Source organism: Pogoniulus pusillus, chromosome 26 (assembly GCF_015220805.1).
Source record: "Pogoniulus pusillus isolate bPogPus1 chromosome 26, bPogPus1.pri, whole genome shotgun sequence".
NCBI lineage: Eukaryota > Metazoa > Chordata > Aves > Piciformes > Lybiidae > Pogoniulus > Pogoniulus pusillus.
The window spans coordinates 17292476-17318623 of NC_087289.1; the positions used below are offsets into that span (position 1 = coordinate 17292476).

The 26148-nt window shown below is 45.8% G+C and overlaps 1 protein-coding gene across 4 annotated transcripts in view; it reads right to left on the bottom strand.

Moving 5' to 3' along the window:
• Positions 1 to 22519, bottom strand: part of AMER3 (APC membrane recruitment protein 3) — a 46219-nt gene extending 23700 nt beyond the window's left edge. For 3 of the 4 annotated variants that reach the window (XM_064165365.1, XM_064165367.1, XM_064165366.1), the window contains exons 1-2: positions 22430 to 22519; positions 9279 to 12332 (exon numbers count right to left, since the gene is read on the bottom strand). In XM_064165365.1, the coding sequence (XP_064021435.1) occupies positions 9297 to 12311 (3015 nt within the window). In that variant the 5' untranslated portion in view covers positions 12312 to 12332; positions 22430 to 22519 and the 3' untranslated portion in view covers positions 9279 to 9296. Of the gene's footprint in view, positions 1 to 3359; positions 3435 to 9278; positions 12333 to 22429 lie in introns of those variants that run through there. The other variant, XM_064165368.1, reaches the window with a different exon arrangement.
• Between the last annotated feature and the right edge of the window lie 3629 nt (positions 22520 to 26148).

Here is a 26148-nt window from a genome sequence, read left to right on the forward strand (position 1 = left end):
GACAGCTGAGATGACTCAAGCACTATCTTGCTGTTGATTGAAGCTGTAAGAAATCTAACCCAAAAAGAAGCCTTAAATTGCAGCCTTGCTGTTTCCTGGCATTTTTTTACCATCTCAGTAGCAAACTACTTCCAATTACCTAATCAATCCTGCAGACTAAGCTAACCAATCTTGCTCTGATCAGAGAGATTCAGGGTAAAAACATTTGGTTGCTTCTCAAGAAGCTGTAAACTTGGGGTTTTTACAAGCTGTGTTTTGTAGGTGGCTAGACCACCCTCTTAATTAGAAATGGGTTTCAGGGAGTTGGTTACTATAGCAACAGTCTACTTACTGCTTTTAGCAGAACAAAATCCAACTTGCCTGTATGTTCCATGGAAGAGGAAGGGAAATTGAGTTGATATTTCTCCAAGAACCACAAATTAAAACATCCTTTATTTAAAGGATAAATCAGGAGAGCTGCTCCTTTTCCTTGGTGTTTTTCCTACTGCTGACAAGCTTCATTTGATGTTTGTGTAAAATACAACTATCCCTTATTTCAAAAATGAAATGGCACCAGGGTTAATTAAGGCTAACACCCAATCAAATATTTCCTACAAGTGCAGCTGAAAACAGAGGGCACAATCTCTCTTGAAAATCTAGAGCTGTGAATATTTCTGAGGCAGTGTTTCATCTAGTTTCTCCTGCTGTGTGTAAGGCTCCTGTTCCATCTTTACTGGAGCCAGATAGGATTTGTTGTGTCATTGATTCCTCTGCAAACATCTCCCTTGTGCATCATAACCTAGAAGCCAGCTTGGCTTGGTATTTTTCACCTCCATTGAATATGAGGTGGAAAAACATAACAAAGGGGTTTGGGAGAGGACAAAAGTCCTTAATTCTGATTAATCTTACATTATGCTTTTCCCATCTCAGTGTTCTTCAGTCACTGTTTGCATCTCTATTAATGTGGCCACTGTTTGCATCTCTATTAATGTGGCCGAAGCACAGAACCCAAGCCTCAGTTGTGTGGCTGCTGTTGGAGCTAAACAGAGCTTGACTGGCTTTTGTGGCCATGGCAATGTGGGTGCTGTGCCAGCCTGTCTGCTCTCATGGTGTGCTGAGCACTGGATTTTCATTTTGTGCACAATTATTTACAACATGCTGCAGGTTGGGATTCTGTAGACTCAGCACATTTCCTTCACAGAGTGAAACAGGGAGGAGGAGAGAAGCCTGTAATAGCAAAGGGATAGTTCTAAATTATGGCTTTGCTGCTTTTGGGTGAAATTCTTTCCCCAGCTGTTCCCCACTGCTTCAAATTCAGCCAGTGAGGTAAGGATGCAGGGATGTTATGAGTCTGGGAAGGAGGCTGCCTATGTGAAGAGGAGTTTCCAAGCCTCTGATGGTGAAAGGATTGTCTGGGAGCTGTGAGGGGATGTCGGTTTGGCAGGCATGTGCAAAAGGAAAAAGGATTTTGAAGTAGATTTGGTGGCCAGTAGGGAGTAGAAGAAATGTACAGCATGTGAGAGGAAAGAGTTGAGCCTTTTAGGGCAGGTTACAGGGAAAGTTGTGATGAGAGTAAAAGGAGGTTGGTTTGGAAAGGAGAGTTTCAGTTAGAGAAAACTAGTAAATAGAAGACAGGACAATAAAATATGCATTTCCCCACCTTGTTATCTATTGCAAAATGAGAATGGTTCAATCAGAAATAAAGACAAAGAGCACTTCCCTTTTTCTTGGATTTCCAGTAATCTCCCATTTTTTGGTGTGCAGACTGACAGTTTCCCCTCACAGGAGAGGATAGCTGGCTGTGGGATAGAGAAACCTGCTGGTTGCAATATCATGGTATCATTTGTGCAGTTGTTATCACCACCTGCCACTATCATTAAGGGGTGCAAGATCTTTTCACCTGAACAAGCCTGCCACAGCCAGAGGTAGGATCTAGTGTCGTTTGATGGACTCTAGTTCTGGCCCTCTCTGCATGTTCTGACAGGGGGAACAGAACTAAAAATGTTTCACTTGAGGTACAAAAAGCTGAGGCTGATGGGCTCCTCCTGCTACTCATTTCAGGCTCCTCCTGCTACTCATTTCAGGCTCCTCCTGCTACTCATTTCAGGCTCCTCCTGCTACTCATTTCAGGCTCTTCCTGCTACTCATTTCAGGCTCTTCCTTCCTACTCGTTTCTTTTACTTGCTGGTTGCTGAGTATAAATGCCATCAAATTTGCACAGAACATTCTTGAGCTGAGGGTCTGCTTTGCATTCAGTGTCTCCATGACTGTATTCCAGATGGGGCATGATTCCCTCCTGTCTGAATGGAGAAGCCTGGTCTGTACCAGGATACTAGCCTCTTGTTTTCCCCTTCTTCCCACCCTTGCCCCTTCCTGACTATCACAGCAAAGAGTCATCAGAATGATAGTAACTGATTCTTCCCTTCAGTTAAACAAGTGGGATGATATTTGACCCAATTTCCTGCAGATAATTGTAAGGTCTTCTATAGCCGATACCTGACTGGTATTTTTGCAGTTAAGTGTCAGCCTCTGAATAAGCAGTCAGCTATGACTGCTCCCCATTTCTCTGCTCCATATGTCCTATCCCTCTGCCCATGCTACTGTCCACAGAAACTGCTTTCCTTTTCTTTTTTTCTCTCTGTCACCACCCCCTTGAAAATCTCAAATTCAAGAATTCAAATTTCTGCTGGTGCAATAAAGAGGAGAATTTAGGTTTCTGTACTGTTGTCAACAGGGGAAAAATAGAGTCCCTATAAGACTGTATCCATGGAAACCACCCTACTGCAGTAGCGAGTAAAGCAGCAAATCAATTTCTTCAGTTTTAAAATGAAACACATTTAACAACATGATAGTTCATCTGCCTTTTGGAGAACTCAGCTGTGCTGATAACTGTGTTGAAAACCCCTTCTCTAGGAAATAAGCTGCCAAGAGCACTTCTTGTGCTGGAACATGTCCAGAGAAGGGCAATGAAGCTGGTGAGGGGCCTGGAGCACGAATCCTATGAGGAGAGGTTGAGGGAGCTGGGCCTGTTTAGCCTGGAGAAGAGGAGGCTCAGGGGTGATCTTATTACTGTCTACAACTACCTGAAGGGGCATTGTAGCCAGGTGGGGATTGGTCTCTTCTCCCAGGTAACCAGCAATAGAACAAGGGGACACAGTCTCAAGTTGTGCCAGGGTAGGTATAGGCTGGATATTAGGAAGAAGTTCTTCACAGAGAGAGTGATTGGCATTGGAATGGGCTGCCCAGGGAGGTGGTGGAGGCACCGTCCCTGGGGGTCTTCAAGAAAAGCCTGGATGAGGCACTTAGTGCCATGGTCTAGTTGATTGGATAGGGCTGGGTGCTAGGTTGGACTGGATGATCTTGGAGGTCTCTTCCAACCTGGTTGATTCTATGATTCTATGATTCCTCCTGATAGAATTCTGATTTGGAGTAGAGTAAGCATCGATGACGAAGACCTATGAAGACAGTACAGTGAGCCATAGCCAAGTCCAGAAGCAACAGTGTTTAATGAAAGAGAAAATTGTTTAATTTAGCATTTAGCCCAAGCATCTGGGAGCATGGTAACTAATACTCAAATGTATCAGCAAGGGCAACGACCTGTCACCTTTGTCTCCCTGCTCTTTGTTTCTCCTGGTACACTATGTGACAAACAGCGCCTTGGTACTTTGTGATGCAGTCTAAACAGGAGCTTGCGTCTGTGTGCTTACCCTGTGTGTGGCTGCAGGACTGTCAGATGAGATTTCAATAGCTGCTTCAGTGCAAGCTGCATTATCAAGGTGTATGTTTCAGAGCCAGAGGCATTTCCTATGCACAACATGTGCTGGCTGTCTCTGCACTTTATTGTTTATACATTTCATCATATGAGACTTGAGAGAAGATCTCTTTACTGTGCTATGGAAGGAGCATGGAAGTACAAGGACTCCTTACCCTAGGCTTTGAATGTGTTCAGTACTCTTTTCCCTGCTGTGTGCAGAGATATTTTGCTTTTACTTTTTTTTTCACCTATGAAGGCATCTCTCACAGTATCACAGTATCATCAGGGTTGGAAGAGACCTCACAGATCATCAAGTCCAACCCTTTACCACAGAGCTCTCTGGCCATTTTGAGAAAGAATACCCTCATTTGTCAGAAAGTTGCCTCTATGTGTCTGAGATTCCATTCTGCTTCTCCTTTATATCAAATCCAAATACTGCAGTCTGCCACCCCTGTGTGTGGCACAGAGAAATAGCTGCCTGGGAGAAATTCAAGGGAGAGGGAATAAAGTTGAACTGGGAAGGAATAAAAAGCATTACAGAAATTGCCTAGACCGTGAGTAGCCTTTCAGTTGGTGAGGATCAGATACTCACTGTCACTTTGCAGTATCTGGGCTGTATTTTATCTGCTGCTGAATCTCCATTCCTTGATGACAGCAATCCCCTATGCCATACTGTTTTCTTTTATCTCCAGCTGCCCTATCTATTGTGGCAATCCCTCTTGGATTGACAGTTATCTATTTTTCCCTGACCTGAGGGCAAGCTTATTGCAATGCACTCCTTTTAGTGCTACTGCTGAAACGTCCAAAAGCTTCAACTGGTGCATGCTGTGATGGTTCAGCATTTGAATTAGGTGCACGTGTTGTTGGGAGCACACATGGATTTAGTTGCTCTACCATGTCTAACAGTTAATAGAAGATGCAGTTCACACTGTGTCATGTGGTAGGAATGGCTCAGTGGTCTGAAATGCTGTTGTATGCAGAGAGTGCTTTGCTCTGCTTGTGTCCAGTTGTGACATGCAGTGTTGTCTGTCTGCTGAGAATCCAGAGATTTTCGTGGTCAGGAAAAGATGTCTCAACTCACTGCTCTGGCACAGTGTTCTCTTGTTGAGGATGAAGACTTTGCTACTGCAAAACATTTGATCAAAAAGCACAAACCTCTGTAGCTTGCTGGCTGTGGTTCATGGCTATAGGAACCCTCTGCTTATACAGGGGGGTGGGCTTCATTCACTTCTCAAGTCCTAGCCCTTCAGTACTGAAGAATTGAAAATTAAGCCTTTTATTGCACTTCCTACTGCTAATTTTCACCTTCTACATAACCCTTCTATATCCACATGTAAGGATACCATTTGCCAGTAAGGTTTCTTTACCGTTAGGATTCAACTTTCTGATGAGACCTCTGCAAATCTGTCTCTCTAAAATGCCAGGAATGGAATGGGATCTGGACCTGACGCTTCTTGAACCATAACAGCTGTGTCTGTGGTCAGCAAGGTAGAGAAACCCTGAAAATCAGACATGTCTCAGAACATGGCACAGTAGCTGGAACACAGAGGATGGGCTCATTTGTTACAGCAGGTACTGGGACACATGGAGATGGCAAGACAAAACCTGGAGATTTTAATGGGTTTTGATATCAGCTTTTCCTCTGCCCCATGATAAATGACAAGAAAATTGACCTTCTCCTTCCCATGTTCTCCAGATCAAGCCTAGGAGTTCATGGGAGGAGCAGGAGCTGCATTGGAGCCGCTTATGCTGCATTTGTTCTGAGGGACAAAGCAGGAGCTACCTCTGCATCTGTCATTTCTCTCATGGCTCACAAGTGTGGCACTTTAGAACAGTGACCCTCTGGGCATTCTTCATGTATAAGCTCTTGGGGTTTGCACAGTCACGTCCAGCATAGGAGTGCTTCTCGATGGTGTCTGTCTCGGTGGATTCAGAGGTGACACCACGTGTGTACGTTGCCTCTCTTACACTGCCACCCCCATGCCATCTCAGGCAAAGATCCTGAGTCATCCTCCAAAAGAATTAACATTTCCTGCAGATTTGTAGGCCATCTGTTAATGTGGGCAGGCAAGAAGACACTGAGCAGGAAAACTCAATCCCATGGCAGTGTTTGTATCTGCCCCCCCAGCCACTTCTTTTAACCATGTTAAATGCCATTTCCATTATTGCCTACATTATTTTTCTGTAAGGAATTGTAACAAACAGCAAAGCCTGATGTGAAATGAGCTCTTGAATGGGACCATCCCTCAAAGCCACTTTATGAATCTGCAAGTCCCCTCTGTATTTTAAAATGCCTTTTTACTCTTAGAGAGACCTCAATCAAAGATCAGCAGATCTCTTTAGGTCTCCTCCCTGGCATGGGAACTGCATGTTCCTGATGTCAGAGGTATTGTCGGTGCTGACACACTTGGTGGCATACAGCAGCTGCAATTTGATGTGGTGCAGTAGAAAGTGCCCTGGGTCCAGCTATAGCTTTTGCAGTACAAAGATACAGTCTGGTACCACCTCTGGTGAAAGGTCTGGAACACAAACCCTATGAGGAGAGGCTGAGGGAGCTGGGGGTGTGCAGCCTGAAGAAGAGGAGGCTCAGGGCAGACCTCACTGCTGTCTACAACTCCCTGAAGGGAGGCTGTAGCCAGGTGGGGTTGGGCTCTTCTGCCAGGCAAACAGCAACAGAACAAGGGGACAGAGTCTCAAGTTGTGCTGGGGAAAGTATAGGCTGGATGTTAGGAGGAAGTTGTTGCCAGAGAGAGTGATTGGCATTGGAATGGGCTGCCCAGGGAGGTGGTGGAGTCACTGTCCCTAGAGGTGTTCAGGAGAAGACTGGATGAGGCATTTAGTGCCATGGTCTAGATGACTGGATAGGGCTGGGGGATAGGGTGGACTGGATGATCTTGGAGGTTGGATTCTATGATTCTATGATTATGACAGTCATGACAGCTATGCTCCCTTCTCCATTTCTAGTGGAAAATGACTCCCCAGAATTAGGCTCCTTTGTGTTCTGAGCCTGCAAAGGCAGTAGGATATTCTTAGCAGTACCCTGTGAATTTATATTCTCCACTAACCAAAAATATCTGGGCAATGCAAATATTGATCTGCTGTTCTAACTCTAAAGAGATGTGCCTGGCAGTGGTTTCTTACATATACTGAATGGGACCACAAAGCTTCCCTTGCTGTACTGAAAATGTAATTTCAGAAATAATCTAAAAGGGGAGAGTAGAGCTAAGGACTATGGCATGTCCTTGGAAAGGAAGTTCTGCCCCAAAATCTGCTGATGAAAGAAGGTGGCTTGCTAGTCAGCACTGTTTGCAACACTGTTCACAGCAAAAAAAGACAAAACCAAGATCACTTCTTTCCCTAGAGGAAGACACCATTCACTGATGAGAAGGTTACTACCAGACAATGTGTTAGTAAAGGGTGTTGAAGATTGACAGTCTCTGGCCTGTAACTTCACACAGACCCAGGAAAAGATATCCCTCTTTGCAATGGGAGACCTGTTAGTGAGGAAGGGCACTCTCCCAAAGATTTACTTAGCAAAGTGGGTGGCTGAATCATCTAAGACTTGAAAATACAAGTGTGTATTTGTCTCATGCAGAGAGAAAGACTGAGCTGTTTGGTTTGTACTGCTTGGGAAGCCTTTTAGAGATGACCAGAAAGCAGTCACACTGGGCAACAAGAGCTAGAGAAACATTGTGTTGTCACTCCATTCAGTAATAAGCTGTTCCCTAATTCTCTGTCCTGGCCCTTGCTGCCGCCTGCTCTCTATCTTCCATCACTTCCAAAGGTGGCTTCTCAGAGTGTCAGGGCTGGGCAGAGCCCAGCCAATCTGTCAGGTTTGGCAGGGCACGCGATAGAGGATTTATGGAAGCTCTGTGCTGCTATGGCAGATGCCTCTCAGCAGCTGGAGGATAGAGGATTACTCAGAGTTAGAGCAGTCTGCACAGAGTACCTGCTCTGGCCTAAAGCCTTGTCTGACAGGCAAATCAGAGCCAGCATGGGGGCTGGACACCAGCTTTTTCTGGTTTACAGCAGAGGTGTTCCTCATCCTGTGTCAGGGACCAAATTCTAGATCTCCCTATGCTGTGTAAGTGTGGCTTAAGGACTTGCAAAAGCTCTAGGTGCAGCACAGACCTCATAATCCCTCTCTTGAGAAGCCTGTCAGGTCTTGCCCATGGAGCATGCCTTGGCTTTAGCTTCTGCTCTGCCACGGTTCAATTTTGGCCAGAGACCAACTGCACCTACTGCAGAGAGACTTCAGGCTTGCCAGAAGGAAGGGCACTCTTTGGGCACCCTTACAGTATCACAGTATCACAGTATCACCAGGGTTGGAAGAGATCTCACAGATCATCAAGTCCAACCCTTTACCACAGAGCTCAAGGCTAGATCATGGCACCAAGTGCCACGTCCAGTCCTGCCTTGAACAGCCCCAGGGACGGCGACTCCACCACCTCCCCGGGCAGCCCATTCCAGTGTCCAATGACTCTCTCAGTGAAGAACTTTCTCCTCACCTCCAGCCTAAATTTCCCCCGGCATAGCCTGAGGCTGTGTCCTCTGGTTCTGGTGCTGACCACCTGAGAGAAGAGAGCAACCTCCTCCTGGCCACAACCAATCCCAGGAGAGGCTGAGGGAGCTGGGATTGGTTAGCCTGGAGAAGAGGAGGCTCAGGGGAGACCTTATTGCTGTCTACAACTACCTGAAGGGTGGTTGTGGCCAGGAGGAGGTTGCTCTCTTCTCTCAGGTGGCCAGCACCAGAACAAGAGGACACAGCCTCAGGCTGTGCCAGGGGAGATTTAGGCTTGAGGTGAGGAGAAAGTTCTTCCCTGAGAGAGTCATTGGACACTGGAATGGGCTGCCCGGGGAGGTGGTGGAGTCGCCGTCCCTGAAGCTGTTCAAGGCAGGACTGGACGTGGCACTTGGTGCCATGGTCTAGCCTTAGCCTTAGCAGCAGCAGAGTGCTCTGGGCTTTCCCTTGTGCTTGAGGGCACACCACATGTGTGTGACTGCAGGGCAGGCTCTGTCTGCTGGCCCTATGACTTAGCACGGCTTCCTTGTGTGATGCCCTCAGTGGAGAGCTCTGATACCCAGTTATCACTCCAGAAGAGACACAGGGCATAGTTTTTACGCTGTCATTATGTTGCAGCAAGGGGATTTAATGACCTGATAGTGAGGAATCTGAGCTGAATGCTGCTAGCAGTGTGTGGCGAGGCAGCCACATCCACCACATCATGCCAAACGTGGCAGATCCGTGAGCGGCAGGAGGAGCATTTTTCCCTGCTTCAGTCAGGTAAAGACTGGTGCCCCCGGGTGGAAGAGGGGCTCCATCCTTTCATGGGAATTGTAATACTCCGTGAATGTGCCACTTGCTATACGTGGGCAGTTGTGTAATTAAGATTCTGGTTACCTTACTGAACTGAAGGATAATGAAACTAGAACCTGAGAATCCCCCAGTATGTATCAGACTTCACTGCTGTAAGCTTCCCTCTGTGAAAAGGGAACAGGGGGCACTTAGGTCATATCTCACTACAGACTTCCCACCAGCACTCACCTTCTCAGTGCCGGTGTGTTAGTGCTGGCTCCTCCCAGTCACTGCCGTGTCCAGGGTCGCTGCCTCCGGGTGGGGGTACAGAGCCATCCCTCCAGCCATGCCCCTGCACGGGGTCTCTGGGTAACTCCAGGGCCCTGGGCTGCACTGCTTGGCCTCCTTGGGCTGCAGGAAGTCAGCCAGAGAGGCTGTGGCGCTGTCTGGAGCTTGTGAAAAAGCAGCAGGTATGTCTGCACAGACATTGTTAAAGAGAGGTAAAAATGTTGGTCTGCTAAGAGTTGCAGCAGGGACAGAGTCAGCTGGCCCAAGATCAAGGGTAAAGTCTTTCAAATAGGAGAGTGCTTGATTATTTACCTGGGAGTACTCAAAATTTATCTTGCTTCTGGTGACTTCGTCTAGGATTTTTGCTCTACTTTTCTGATCTTCAGAGCAAATTCCCTCCCCATTTTCCTTCAAGGGATACAGACTGCTAGAGTGGAGGTTTGTCTCATAGTTGTGTTGGTTTGTGCTAGTGATGCTGGCATAGCCTGGGTTTTGAGCAATGCAGTTGTGCTGATTTTGCACCAGTAACTTGTTTTTGTACTGAGACATCTTCTGAATGATGCTGTTCATTTCGTTCCCAATGCGTTTGTCTCCCAGGTGCTTGTTTTCGTAGCTGATTTTCAGTGATGCCACCTGTGTTACACAGTGCCCCAGGAGCTGCACTATGTTGGTGCTGCTCTCTGTTGGTGTGGGGCTAATGTAGCTCTGGAAGCCCCCGACGGTAAGAGGCTGCAGCGGCTCGTCACAGGACGTCGAGAGAGAGTGATGCGTTGGCTTATTTCTGTCCTCCCTCTCCAGGGGATCCAGGAGTGAGGTTGCAGCAGTCTTGTAGGAGTAACACGATTCTACTTCATGATTATCATCCAACAAAGGAGTTTCAGAGCTCTGGGAGCCACTCTCTTTGTTCAGCTTTTCTGGCAGTGGGTTTTTATCTCTGGATGTCTCACATTCTTCTGAAACTGTCACCTTCTCATCCTCAGTCACAGATATCAGCAGATTGTCTCCATTAGCCTGTGGCTGTGGTGCATAACTTGATACTCTGGTGGTTTCCACAGTCTCAGGCATCGTAGATGAACCCGTGTGGTGACTCCCTTCCCTTCCTGGGAAGCTCAAATTAGGTGTGTTAGAGCAAGAGTCCAGGCTGTGATCTCTTTCAGCAACATTTACCCAAGAGGCCTGAGCTGTGTGCTTGCTTTCATCCAAAGACACCTGTGGGTTAAATGTATTAGATTCTTCCTTGCTTACTTTCTCCTGCTGAGCTTCTGTGCTCACTTTTTGCTCTGTACTGGGGCTGGGTGGGATTGATAAATTGTTAGACTTTTCTGCCTGTGGCTGAGGGCTCTGAAGAGAATCAGGAGAGGAAACAAGTCCTGAGTGTTTTCGCAGCCAATTTATTATCCCCATGGTCAGTGAAATCTCAGTATCACAGAGCTTTAGCAAACATTCTTTGCCTTTCCATGTGCTGTGGAAAAAACCCTGGCTAATAATGTCTAGGGCTGGTTGGGAGGCCATATTCTCCTCAGCTCCAACATGGAAGCTGTAAATGGACAAAGGGATTTCAATGGCTTGTTCTGAAATGCTTTCAGATGTGCACAATTCATCATCTAGACCTGGGTTTATTTTGACTTCGTTTGGGTCATAGAAGAGCTCATAAAGGGCATCGCCACTGTAGCTGTCTCTTGGAAATTTACCTGGGACCCCAGGTGTTGGTGCTTCCTTCATTTCATCCTCTTGTCCAGGAGAGAAAGAGTCATAGTAGCCTTCATCACTTGTGGATGTGGATTCCTGGTTGTCACTTTTTGGTGTTTCTGTTTCTGTGGAGCCCTGTTTGGAGTTATCACCATCTTTATCAGGTGGCACTTGGGGGTCTGTCACAGATGCAGCAGCCTGGCTTCTAGGCTTTTCCACATCAGGACTTGTTATCTTCTGCAACTTCTTATCAAACAGAGCACTCTGATGTAGCCTCACTGATTTGTTGATGTTGTCCCAAAACTTTGCAAACTCAGCAGTCTCGTTCTGGCCAGGAGAGGCCAGCTGCTCCACCCCCCCTTGGAAAGAGCCCATGGCAGGGCTGTCTTTGTGCTTGCTTCGTCTCAGCAGAATTTCTTTGCTGTTCTCCAGCTCCAGGTGAGCAGTGCTTTCATCAGCAAAGATTTCCCCACAGCCAGTGAGAGAGTCAAAGCTCTTCAGGGAGGCAACGTCTTCACACAGCGTGTTGCAGCAGTCATAGGAGGAGTCAGACTGCAGCTCACTGTCTGAGCACTCTTGTGACAAGCAATCAGCTGCAAAAGCATCTCCAGTTTTGAAAAGGTACTTCGCAAGCCGCGCAGACAACTCGCTCTTGCAGCCCGGAGAGGACAGACTCTTGTCCTTCTCCACCAGGAATGTGAGACTCTCTGGTTTGGTTTTTTTAATGTGGAATATATCTCTGAGCCCTTTCTTAGATCTCTTGAGGGAAATCCTCTTCCTGGGAATGGTTTTTGCAACAGCTGGTACAAAAGGCATCTGTGGCACAAAGTTCCTGTAATCAATCATCTGACTGCTGCATGCAGACTGGCTGGGGCTGACCACACATTCTCTCTTGCTGCTGGAGCTGGACATGCCTGAGAAGCTGAGGCTATTGACAAGGCGGCCCTTGCTCTTTCCAGAAAAGCCTTCCTCAGGAGCCCTGCTGCTGGGGCTGCACTGCTCCGTTTTGTCAGCCTCAGCAACACACTCATGGGTTTTACTCTTCCTTACGAGTTTGTAGGACACAGATGATTTTTCCAGGCTGTGACCACCAGCTCCATTCCTTGCTGCTCTGGTAGGAAAGCTGTAGTTCTTGTGCGTGGCCAAACATGCCAGCTGGACTTCAGCTACACTTCGGCTTCCCTCCGGAGCTGCCTTCCTGTCTTGCCCTGTATTGTCTTTGCTGATAGGAGCTGTGTGTACTGGGGGCACTTTCTCCTGTTGCACACTGTATTTTATGAAGGTCTTTCCTCTCTTGAGCTCCATGCTGCTTCCTCACATCTGTCTCTGTAATGGGAACAGCAGAATAAAAACATTGTGAGGCTAGTGGCCAGCACGGGTGAACACTGAAAACAACCAGAGAACAGAGAGACAGAGAGTAAGCATCATCCAACTGAGTCTGTTTGTCACCAGAAGCTTCTATTGCTGAGTCAAGGTATTGAGGAGAAACAGATCAAGTGATACTGAAGGTATGTTGGCAATCAAGAGCAGTGTGGGCAGCAGGGCAAGGGAGGGGATTCTGCCCCTTGGCTCTGCTCTCCTCAGACCCTACCTGGAGTCCTGTGTGCAGTGCTGGAGCCCCCAACACAAGAGGGACATGGAACTGTTGGAGCCAGTCCAGAGGAGGCCACCAAAATGATCAGAAGGCTGCAGCAGCTCTGCTATGAGGACAGGCTATGAGAGTTGGGGGTCTTCAGTCTGGAGAAGAGAAGGATTCGAGGGGACCTTATAGTGGCCTTCCAGTACCTGAATGGGGCTACAGGAAGGCTGGGGAGGGACTGCTGACAAGGTCTAGTAATGACAGGACAAGGGGTAATGGGTTTGAATTGGCAGAGGGCAGATTTAGACTGGATGTTAGGAAGAAGTTCTTTGCAGTGAGGGTGGTGAGACACTGGCACAGGTTGCCCAGGGAGGCTGTGGCTGCTTCCTCCCTGGAGGTGTTCAAGGCCAGGTTGGATGAGGCCTCGAGCAATCTGCTCTAGTCGGGGCTGTCCCTGCCTACGGCGGGGGATTGGAGCTGGATGAGCTTTGAGGTCCCTTCCATCCTAAACCATTCTATGATTCTATGACTGGAAGGTCCAGCAAGGAGAAGACAACACATATTATGGGTTGGCTGCTAAGGCTCAGAGAATGTTTTATCTGTTAGAAATGAGGGAGTTGGGATTTAGGATTATTGCAGAGTTGTCAGGATCAGAAGGAACCTCAAGGATTGTCTAGTTTCAACCCTCCTGCCCTGGACAAAGACACTTTGCACTAGATCAGGTTGCCCAGAGCCACATCCAGCCCAGCCTTAAAAACCTCCAAGGCTGGGGCTTCCACCACCTCCCTGGGCAACCCATTTCAGTGTTTCACCACAGTTATGGCTTTAAACAAGACAGAGGTTCTATTCTGATAGCAGAAGAGCCATCAGTGAAAAGCCATACCTGAGAAGCTTTAACATGCAAGTGTGTGCATCAGGGAAGCAGCAGTTCTTAAGTCTGTGCCTTTGAGGAGGTTAAAGAGCTCAGGGTGGGAAATATCCTGATAAAATGGATCAAACTTTTGACACATGATGCTCACTTTACATTAAAATAATCCTTACCTGTGAACAGACAATCCATAAACCTTGGTACTGCCCTGGGAAGCACACTGGCACTGAATTTCTGGGTTAGTTTCCTCCTGAGTATCATGTATCATTTTCTGCACTGCTACTTTTGTTGTAGAAGGTCCAAAATGCCACACTGAAAGTCACTCATTAATTATGACAGTTTCTGATTTACAGTGGACTACAGCATAGTCCACTGAGGCATTGCCACATTGGATCTGCCTTGTGCATTGATTGGCTATTTCTAAAAATACTCTGTGTCAGGGCTAATTTTGGTCTCTGCTTCTATGGTTTAGTACTGCATCTGGTTTATGTTACTGTACATCTGATTACTTGTTCTTCATTTTAGCCAGGACACTTCTGTTTTTCCAGCAGTTATTTCATGGATGCATCTGATCCTTTCCTGCCCTATACCTATTTGAACACTGATTAAATCAATGATCTTACATCAGGGTAGGCCAGGAAAGAAGCATGGACTTCCTAAAAGCTGTTAGAGCAACCAGATTTTTAATGGATGGGAAGGAAGACAAAACCTCCAAGTCCTGTTCTTGAAGGAATATGAATGCATCTTTCCTTAATGAGACCTTATCTTGTTTTGAATTCATAGAGTCATAGAATCATAGAGTAAACCATGTTGGAAGAGACCTCCAAGATCATCCAGTCTAACCTAGCACCCAGCCCTATCCAGTCAACCAGACCATGGCACTAAGTGCCTCAGCCAGTCTTTGCTTGAACACCACCAGGGATGGTGACTCCACCACCTCCCTGGGCAGCCCATTGCAATGCCAATCACTCTCTCTGCCAACAACTTCCTCCTAACATCCAGCACAGACCTCTCCTGGCACAACTTGAGACTCTGTTCCCTTGTTCTGTTGCTGGTTGCCTGGCAGAAGAGACCAACCCCACCTGGCTACAGCCTCTCTTCAGGTAGTTGTAGACAGCAATGAGGTCTGCCCTGAGCCTCCTCTTCTGCAGGCTGCACACCCCCAGCTCCCTCAGCCTCTCCTCATAGGGTTTGTGTTCCAGGCCCCTCACCAGCTTTGTCACCCTTCTCTGGACTCGTTCCAGTATCTCAACATCTCTCTTGAATTGAGGAGCCCAGAGCTGGACACAGCACTCAAGGTGTGGCCTGACCAGTGTTGAGTACAAGGGAAGAATAACCTCCCTCATCCTGCTGGCCACACTGTTCCTAATACAGGCCAGGATGCCATTGGCTCTCTTGGTCACCTGGGCACACTGCTGGCTCATCTTCAGCCTACTATCTACATCCAGCATAGACCTCCCTTGGCACAACTTGAGACTGTGTCCCCTTGTTCTGTTGCTGGTTGCCTGGGAGAAGAGACCAACCCCACCTGGCTACAACCTCCCTTCAGGTAGCTGTAGACAACAACGAGTTCTGCCCTGACCCTCCTCCTCTCAAGGCTAAACAATTGTTTAGATATAACTAAAACCTCTTAGAGCCACTAAACTCTGCAACACACAAAATCAACACAGTGCTGTCTCTAGTGCTCCTTGACAAACCATTACACAGTAATGGCTCTCATGAAGTGAAAAGCTGCCAATACTCCCTTGAGAACAATCTCACATCAGATTGGTGGCCCCAGACTGCTGCCAGGGCAAAGACAGCCAAGGAGATTTTAAATTCAGCATCAAGCCTAGACTTTGCATACTCTTAAAATACACCTTAAAGCAGTCTTTAGTCTACCTTGACCAGGAACAGCTATCTGTAGCCTCCAGAGACTTTTCAGTTGCCAGGGCTTGCTGGGATCAGCAACACTGACCACACCTGACAAAATAAGGCTCTGTGTATCTGGAAGCTGTGTCACCTGCAGCACTTCTGCCGTGGGCACGTCAGTGACAGCCTGCTTCTCACAGAAACTGCTAACTACCCTGTGATTAGCAGTATTTACAACTAGTTGTAGGTCAGTGCCAAAAGGCAGCAAACACATGGGTTAAGTGGGAGTATTTGACATCAGGAGTATAAATGCTGTGGCAAACACGGTGGGTGGCGATCGCTGGGCAGCTGTCAGTATGACTGCGATGCTGGCACACGTGTCTGTGTTTGAGGCTGCACACCAGCACTGCAGAGCATTGCTAATGGAAGCCAGTCAACGTTTTACTACACTGCCAAGTATTGCACTCACTGATGCTGCGAGAAACTTTGTTTTGCATATTGAGAAATAGGTCACTGGGACATGATTTTACTCCTCTTCTGAAGAGCAAGGTGTGATTGAGAAGAAACTCAGTGCGCACAACTCCGGCGGAGTTGTGAAAATGATTAGAAGCAGCTGACACAAGGCCAAGTATTTATATCCCCAAAGTAAGGTGTCTGACATCTCAGTCCTCTGCAAGAAGGTACTGTGTCCCTGGGGGAAGTCTTGCTGCTGAGAAGCTGCTCAGAGGGCTGTGATGTGGCAGATGCTACTGTTACAGCAGTGTTATGTAGGACTCTTTGAAATCCTGCAGTTTCTGCCCATTCTGAGCACCAGGCAAAGGTCATTTGTGTAGGAAATTGCATATCTGGGATGTCTTTCTGGGGGTGCATTAAAAAGGCTTTTAGTGGTGGATTTGCTTTATTGTCAAGTATGCAACTTATTAAAGCTGAGAATTCAGGATTTCATCAGATAACCTTTTGAATAAAGAAATCTTTGATCCAAATTGTATCTCCATGCTAAGAAACACAGTGGACTACCAGTTTGACAACTGAGCCCAGAAACTCCAAGTTTTTTTCTTCTGTCTTTTCTTTATGATTGGATGAACAGATTTAAATGAAAGCCCCAATGTGCCAAGAAAATATCTGGTATAGTAACATAGAATCATGAAATCAACCAGGTTAGAAGAGACCTCCAAGATCAGCCAGTCCAACCTAGCACTTGGTCCTATCCAGTCAAGTAGACCTTGTCACTGAGTGCCTCATCCACTCTTCTCTTGAATACCTCCAGGGACAGCGACTCCACCACCTCCCTGGGCAGCCCATTCCAATGCCAATCACTCTCTCTGGCAGGAACTTCCTCCTCACATCCAGCCTAGACCTCCCCTGGCACAACTTGAGATTCTGTTCCCTTGTTCTGTTGCTGGTTGTCTGGGAGAAAAGCCCAACCCCACCTGACTACAGCCTCCCTTCAGGTGGCTGTAGAGAGCAATGAGGTCTGCCCTGAGCCTCCTCTTCTCCAGGCTGCACACCCCCAGCTCCCTCAGCCTCTCCTCACAGGGCTCTGCTCCAGTCCCCTCCCCAGGCTTGCTGCCCTTCTCTGGACTCGTTCCAGTATCTCAATATCTCTCTTGAATTGAGGAGCCCAGAACTGGACACAGCACTCAAGGTGTGGCCTGAGCAGTGCTGAGTACAGGGGCAGAATAACCTCCCTTGTTCTACTGGCTACACTGCTCCTGATCCAGGCCAGGATACCATTGGCTGTCTTGGCCACCTGGGCATACTACTGGCTCATGTTCAGAGTGGTGGATTTGCTTTATTGTCAAGTATGAAACTTACTAAAGCTAAGAATTCAGGATTTCATCTGATAACCTTTTGAATAAAGAAATCTTTGATCTGAATTGTATCTCCATGGTAAAACACAGTGGACTACCAGTTTGATAACTGAGTCTGGAAACTTCAAGTTTTTTTCTTCTGTCCTTTTTTTCCAATTGGATTAACAGATCTAATGTGAAAGCACCAATGGACTAAATAATATTTCTACCAAGAAAACATGTGGCATAGTAACATCAGACACACTGATGCTACCTCTCCAGTTTTCTCTGATGAGGAAAAAAAATGTTAGGTGTTATTTGGTTGGGCCTTGCTGTTGTTTGTGTGTTTGCTTGTTTTAAAGATCTGCTATGCATATAAGCATCAACTTTGCATTCTAATTGCTTAATCATAGAATCATAGAATCAACCAGGTTGGAAGAGACCTCCAAGATCATCCAGTCCAACCTATCACCCTGCCCTATCCAATCAACCAGACCATGGCACTAAGTGCCTCATCCAGGCTTTTCATGAAGACCTCAAGGGACGGTGCCTCCACCACCTCCCTGGGCAGCCCATTCCAATGCCAATCACTCTCTCTGTGAAGAACTTCTTCCTAATATCCAGCCTAGACCTACCCTGGCACAACTTGAGACTGTGTCCCCTTGTTCTATTGCTGGTTACCTGGGAGAAGAGGCCACCCCCCACCTGGCTACAATGCCCCTTCAGGTAGTTGTAGACAGTAATAAGATCAAGCCTGAGCCTCCTCTTCTCCAGGTTAAACAGGCCCAGCTCCCTCAACCTCTCCTCATAGGATTTGTGCTCCAGGCCCCTCACCAGCTCTATTTAATCTCATATATTCTTTTCTCTTTTCCCCCCAGCATTCATGCCAGACTAATTAGTATCTAGTTCATTGTGTCATCCTGCCTATTCTGTTTTAACACTGGCACAGCTTCGGGAATCTTCCCTATTAAAAATGAACACCAAGAAAGGGAAGATCTCCTCAATCAGCTCTTGGAGAGCCCTAGGGGCAGACAACCAGAGCCTGCAGATTTTGGCAAACAGTCATTGTAGATGCTGTTATGTAACTTGACATTCTGTGAGTTCCTCTTCTTCCTCCATAAGTTTCTTTGCACACAGAGAACAGAAATACCCATGCAATGCTGCAGCCTTTCTGTATCTACTAATACTTCTAGCACTTTTGTTTGTAATGAACTCTACCACTATACTTTCTTTTTTCTCTCTACAGGGCCCCAAGTTATATCTACAACCCCAGAGACTGTATTAGTGAAGTCAGAACAGATTAAAGTGCTACAAGGGTAAGTTACCTTCCAGTGGCTACATACAACTAATAAAAATGATCAAAAAAAAATTATTCCAGGCATTAAAAAATTGGCACATTTGCTCTGGGATCTCCTTACCCATGCACTCAGCTTCACTGTTGCCTGTCTCTGCTCGCTTCTAATTGTTCTTCTCCTGGACTGAATTTGCAGGGATAAAGGTTATCTGAGGGAGGGATTTCCACCTTTGCAAAGGAAATCTCTTTTGCAGTTTAAGTCACTGTAAAGAGCAGAAACCTGTGAAAAGTAGCAGTCGACCAAGGGTAGGTTCTGTTTTCAAGAGGCTGTAGATGTTTTCTTTGATAGTGCAACTTGACCTCTTTTTTAACTATCTGTGAAATTGCTTATGGAATGAATGCTTAATTAGAGGACAGCCTTAAATCTTAAACTGGGCTACATTGTAATTATCATCTACTGTGATCTTCAATATAGGAGTGCTGAGACTTCTCATTTGCAGTAAACAGTACTTCTACCTGTCTTGATCACATGAGCTGCTCCTTTTTAGGATTTTACAATTAGATCCTGAGCTCAGGCTCATGCTGCAATGGTAATAAGGTTTTTGGTTTGAATTTGTGTAATATTGCTCACAAAACACAGAGATGCTTCGTGCTTGAACAAATACCATCTGTGCAGGGTGTCTGACAGACTTCTCATAAAAACAGAAGGGTTTGCTGTGTCTGTGATTCATCTGAAAGTAAATGGAAGACTTTGAATGGAAAGCAATTGCTTTTAGTTCTGGGTTAAAAGAACCTGAACATGACTGAGTTAGGTAACTGTTCTGGTTAGTAAGAGGTGTATTCAGATGGCCTAAATTCTACCTAAGTACAGGTCAACAGGCAAGGTGGCCAAAGAAATGTGCAGTATTGCTGAACTGGATGTTTATTAGGAAGCAGGAGGAAGATGTGTAGAGGGAGGATGCAAACAGTCCAAATGCTGCCTCTGTCACATGGGTCAGAGAAGAAAGGAGTCACATTTGTCTTTCCACAGCTTTTTTCCAGGCTGAGCTGTCTACAATTTTTCCCTCTCTGGACAAATGCTTTGGGTTTTGGGTCGGTGTCTAAGTTGTTATCTGATATTTTATTAGCTTAATTCACAGTAGAAAGGTTTGTTTAGGTTATCTTCAAAGAAAAGGCAAAACAGATTGTGCTGTAGGTGTCAAGAGCTAAAAGAGCTGACCTCCTGGATGTAACTCTAGGAAAACTATCCTACTGGGAAAGTAGAAGTATCTGCTTTAGTGAGGTTTCATGGACAGAAATAACAGTATTATGAAGAGGAAATTTAGATGAAATCTCTGTCTTTGGCAAGTTTGGCTCACTATTGCTTAATGAGGAAAAAAATATCATTAAGATTTGGTTGACTATTGCTTAAGGAGGAAAAAATATCATTAAGGTTTGGCTGACTATTGCTTAAGGAGGAAAAAATATCATTAAGGTTTGGCTCACTATTGCTTAATGAGGAAAAAATATCATTAAGATTTGGTTGACTATTGCTTAAGGAGGAAAAAATATCATTAAGGTTAATTTCTTTCAAAATCTCATCAGCTGTCTGCTTGACATTCTTTCTTGCTTGTTGGATGTGTAATTTATTTAAGGTTGTCCTGCCTTGGAGATGGAAATATGCAAAAGAGAGAATAGAGTCGTTTTGCAGAGGAAGTGGAAGTGCTCTTTCTGCTTCTTTACATTTAGGCAGCTCTTAAAAGAAAGTGGCAGGTTACACAGATGGTACCTTGCTGTCTTTTCATAGAATCAATCAGTCAGGGTTGGAAGGGATCACAAGGATCCTCTAGTTCCAACCCCCCTGCCACAGGCAGGGACACCCTACCCTAGACCAGGCTGCCCACAGCCTCATCCAGCCTGCCCTTAAACACCTCCAGGGATGGGATTTTTACTAAGATGTTTTACTAAGCAAAATTCAGCATGCTACTTGGAGCCTTCATTTCACCTCCCTCCAAGTGTTCATCTTTTACTAAATGGAAGAGTTGATAAACATTGCATACTCTTTATTATTATTATTATTATTATTATTATTATTATTATTATTATTTCAATTTAAAAAGAAAGGGGAAAAAAACCCCTCCCTTTGGATTGCTTTTATGTTTTAGAATACAAGTTTGGAGTGAGTCCAAAATACCTTCTCCACAAGTGGCTTCATATCAATCAGGCTTTTAAATTCCTGAGTGTTGCAGTTCTCTTTGAGAATGTTATCCCTGTTCTTCCTAACAAAAATGGTAGCATAATTACATTTCCTGAAAAGGTATATCTGGTTTGGGCATTTGGATCTGTATTGCACTGCTAATGCATGCACTTTAAGGTGGAATGTTTCTATTTAAAGCAGGAATTGTATAATGGGATAGAGAAAAAGAATGGAATGCTGCAGGAGGCTCTCCCTTCCAATGTCTGGTTAGCCTCGGGACGATTTTTGCTGGGCACCAGTTGGAAATCCTAAAACGCAAAAACAAGCAAGCATGAGGTGGCAGCTACTTGTAAAGTCAGTGGACAGTACTGATTTTTAATGCTTAGGATCTAATCAATTAGCAATTCATACAGAACAGCTGGTGCTGCCAGGAAAGCATGGGGAGGGGGAGTATTTTTTGAAAGAGGACTCTTTATTTATGGTCAAACCCCTTAATTGTCTATCTCAGATGATCAAAGCTAATAATGGAAATATTTACTAATAATCAGGGGGACATACTCCATTTTATTAATGGGATTTTCAATTGCAAAGCAATAAAATGCTTCCCTGCTAGAGAGTGGTGATATCCTGCCTGCGGTTATGGGAACGCAGTTTTTAGTAAGCAAACAAACCTAACAGTTCTTAGGTCGAAAATGAAAGGATTTTAAAGCAGGGCTCATCTTCTCACTTACACTGATTACCTTGCTAGCGTTTCATCTCCATTAGAAACGAGAAAAGAGCAGAGTGGGAAGGGTGGAGGATGCAATCGGGGACAGTCACGATTCAGGAAACAGCAGAGTGTTTATTTTTAAAGCCGCCTGTGTGACACACAAACCTGCATTGAGATCATGCCTCTTGTTGGGAGTACTCCTCTCGTCGTCGTTCATGGCTGGATCTTATCATTCCCCTTAATCATCGGTGTCTCTTGAGTAAACCGGGGTGACTAATTATTTGCATAGACATTTAGGTCAGGCGATGGCTTTCTCAGGAAGAACCGGCAAAAGCAAGCACATTGGTGTGTTGTGCTTCAACCTGCATTCCACTGAGCACACCACCAAAATCTTACACTCCCCGGCAGAAGGATGTGCAGTTAAACGATTAATCTTATTAGCAATGTGCTATAGAGAAGCCTGAACCTTCCTTCAAGCCCTGCCAACTGTTCGGTGGAGCTCAGGATTTTTCGTAGTAAAATGAACCACGTTTTTACTCCCCGCATACTGTCCTGCTGCGTGACAACAGGAGGGGTCCCTGCGGGAACAGCGGCACCCCACCCGTGTGGGGCACTCACTGCTTCCCCAGCCCCATCTGAGATGTGCGGCAGGAGACTGAGACCATGACAAAAGGAGGCTCCCTCTCTGACAAAACCCCTGCACCCCTCATTCAGTTTTCTTCTGTACCTGAGGCTGAAAGAAATGGAACCGCCTGAAACCTGCCAATTATACCGTGTGAAAGGGCAGCATAAACTCGGGCGCAGGGAGCTGTGGAAGCATCATTCCATGTCTAGGAGAAGGCAGCTGAACAGAAATTTCTGCTAAGGACCTGAGAAGGAAACATGGCATTTTTTTCCTTGCCCTGTCCAGCAGCCTGTTGGTACCAGGCAGCAAAGTGTTAATGCTGGCAGCTTTGGCTGTTTGCAGTGAGGTACTGCTTTAAAAGGCAATAGGGTGTGCATTTAGATAAATACAGGCACACTCTTGTCAGCTGCAAGGAAAAACAAGTGAAAAACAATGCTTCAGAAATGAGCAGTCACCCCAAAATAACAGTCCCTTGCAGTAGCTGCGAGTGCCAGAGCAAAGAATAACGCAGATCACAAAAATCTTACTCACCATCTTTTATCACTGAGCAGGAATCCTGTTTCCTAGCCTTCCTGCTGAGGCTGATCTTTATCCAGAGGCTGCTGTGATGCTTTTCGGATTCTGAGGGGCTGGACTACTGCTGCTCTCCACTGTTACTCTCCACCCCCTGTCTTTTCCTCCTCCTCCTTCCTTCATCCCCACCCCCTCATTTCTCCTGCTTGTAGCTTTTTCGTACCTTGCATAGATTCTAGGCTTGCATATGTAACTTGATGTAGGAAAGATGCTTATTTCAGCCATCTGCCTGATGCCATGGAAATGCTTCCATTGCTAAGGAATAAAAAGCTCAGAAGGTAAGCTTAGGAGTCCTGAGCCAGCATTTTTCTCTGTATGACTGCTTATTAAATAGGAAGGAATACTTCCAGATTCATTTTGTTTCTCACATACTTTTTGTTTCTGACTAGGATTCAGGAAAAGGAGTCCTAATATGTTCTCAAGCTAGCAGTGTATGCAAAATTATTGGACTGTGCCACTCGTTGTAGGGCTTTTGTTAATGCTGAGGTCAGAAGGGATTGCATGTGGGAACAAAGTGGTGTAAAGTGAGAGAGTGAAGGCTTGTGCTGCTCAGAGTTAGAGTGCTTGGTGTTAGCCTCCTATTGCCTTCAACAGACACAATTTACCGTATTCTCCCGACATTCAGGCTGGCTTCTGCTTCAGTGTGCAGTGAAGCTAACATCTGATCTCACACCCTTCTTTGTTATAGAAATGAGTTTGTTACTACTGCAAACACCAGAGCAGTAAAGTCACAAAAGCATGAAGCTTTGCCCCAGCCCTCTCCCTTTGAAGGCTTCCAGCCTGATCATGTCTTGATTATTTCTCCCCATTACCTCTCTTCTGAGTCCTTTACCTCAGCCTCTCAAAGCTCACGTCTTCCTGTGATGGTTTGGGTGTTCCCTGCCCCCCCCACACTTTGGAAATCACCCAGACTAGTCTCAGTCGGCTCTGGGAATATAAATGAAGCTATTTATTTACAGCTAGCACAATATACAAGCAGATAGTTACAGTATATACAGTTATATACAGAAATAGACAAGGTAAAAGGTAATACAGAAACACAGCTCCTCTCCCAGAAACCTGAGTCCCCAGAAGGGGCTCTCAACCACCCCTGCACCTTCCCCCTACCCCTCTCAACCTTACCCCAGTCCTAAAGAAGAATAGAGGTTCAGCCAAGAGGTTAGGAAGCAAAGGTGAGTGGAAGGTGAGGTTAGGGAGATGCAGCTCAGTCAGAAGCTCAAGGCAGAGTGTGACAAAAATGGCAAGAGTGTTACCTAGTGTTTTCATTTCTTCTTCAGCAAGACTCTGAGGGAAGTTGACATCACCATTGTTTTCCTTTCACAGCCTATAATCTAGTTCTTCTCAGCAAAGCATTGTAGCTAGCTTCAAACTAGCACACTTCCCCTTTCTGCTTGGTGGAACACCTTTGTTGGGGGTTTAATAGGAGCCTCTGAAAAGCAGAAGTGTGTGCCATGAGGCAGTGGCTTAATCCACTTCTGTAGCTCTCCTGTGAGCTGCAGTTCAGAGCTGTATCTGGGTTAATGCAGTGGCTTGTCTACAGAATGACGTATCCGTGGGCAGTTCACCCTTCTGACACAGGGGTGACATCACGGTGGCTCTAAGGTACTGAACAAGCAGCTCTTAGATGACTGAGACAGAGCAAGCTTGTTCAGGTGTTTAGAAAATCCTCCAACTCGGTATGAAAAAAGCTAAGCTTGCCCTCCCCATTGGGGCTGGTGCACCAGTCAGAGTGCTGATCTCTTCTGACATGACAGCAGAAAGGAAACAAAAGCCTCAACCTGCTGCCTGCTCTCATCTTCCTTTTCACAGCATGCTTTAGCTGAACCTTGGAGATTTGGGAGGGAAGGAGCTTAAACTTTTGTCTTGTCTAAACTTCTAAATCTGAAAAACCAGCCAGCTAGCCTTAGAAGAGGCAGAACAGAGTGCTCCTGCTCTGAGTGCCAGCCACTAAAGCCACCCGGGTGTCCCTGGTGGTAGAGACTGGAAAGTTACATCTTGCAAAACGCCCTGCATTCAGTCAAACCTGCAAAACGTAGAAAGCCTTTGTGTGCCTTCACCAAAAGACTGGTGGGAGGAATGAGCAAGCTGTGGGTGAATCATAGTAGCTCAGGCAAGTAGATTAAGACCAATCATGAGAGAAAACACATTAATTAGAATGAACTGTATTCTGCATGAAATATTGTGCTAGTTAGAAGCAAGCTGGAATGCTTTGGTAAAAGAACTAGATAACAGGCAGTGAAATGAAAACAATTGATGTCAACTTCTCTCACAGTCTCGCTGAGAGCTCTGGGAAGAAGAAGTAAACTTTCTCCATTTTGTCTTTCTCTTCTGCCTTTGCCTTCAGACCTGGTCACATCTCATTAACCTTGCTCCCACTAACCTTGCTCCCTAACCTCTTGGCCGCACCTCTCTTCTTCCTGAGAACTGGGGTAAGGTTGAGAGGACCGGGGGGAGGTGTTGGGGTGGTTTGAGAGCCCCTCCTGGGGACTCAGGTTTCTGGGAGGGGAGTTGTGCTTTTATATTGTTTATCCTTTGTATATTTCTGTATATAATTGTATATAACTGTATAGATTGTAAATAGCTGCTTGTAAATTCTGCTAGCTGTAAATAAATTGCTTCATCTATATTCCCAGGGTCCGTCTGAGTTAGCTGGGGCAAATTCAAAGTGGGGGGGGGGGCGGGTAAGAGCCCAAACCATCACATTTTTTAATTGGCTTTCCCAACGTGGGGCTAGATATATTGGAGTGATTGGAAATTAGCTCTGGGAATTAAGATGAAGCTAATCAAGCAGCTATTGTATTTGGTTGGTGCATTGCTCTGGTCTGGTTTTGTTTTCTTGGCATTTAGTTGGTTAAAAGCTCAAATTGTATTTGTATCAATATAGGAGGAAGCTGTTATCCATGCTGGGTAGGTGAAGCCACCAAGTTTTTTGGGGTAGTACTTGGCCTGCAGTGATCTCACTTTTCACAACCTCCACTCTGCACTCTGTTTTGGAAAGAGGGTCACTTCTGGTGCTGCTTCAAGCCTGCTGGCTGGTGTGATCATTGTCTGAGCAAACCTAGCAAAACTAGGGGGCTGATTTTTTTTAGTTGAAAATTATTTGTGCACACAATTTCTAAGCTGAGTTTCTGAACTCTGAAGTGTAGGCATTAAAGGTACATCAGAAAAGATGTACCAAAATATGGCATGTGGAGAAAGAAACAGATGACAGGTAACACCTAAAATTGCATTTGATGCCTACTTCACTCAAGCTCAGTAAGACAGGGTGTCCCCAAGGATCTAGAGGAGAGACTTGGCCAGGAGAATCACTTGGCTTCAGTAGTGTTTCAGGTAGTTCCTGCACCTGCTGTCTCTAGGGTAGGCTTTGGCTGCTCCTCAGGAAGTGAGAAAGCTTTCCTCTACATATCTCTGTTCTAAAAAATGGCACCTAGTGTCTCTTTACTGGAAGAATTAGAGAAGATCACTCTAGACCTGGATAAAACACCCAAGCCAGCTCATGGTGGTTCAGGTAAACTAGCCTTAAATTGGTTCGTGGTGATTCAGCTGAAGCAGCCTTTGCTATGCAAGAACTCCAGGATTTAGGATATTCACTTTAAGATGTTCATATGAACAAAGCTTTCCATCTGTAGGGCCTTTTATTTCCCTTCATCAAGAGAAATCCATTGACCACCCATAGC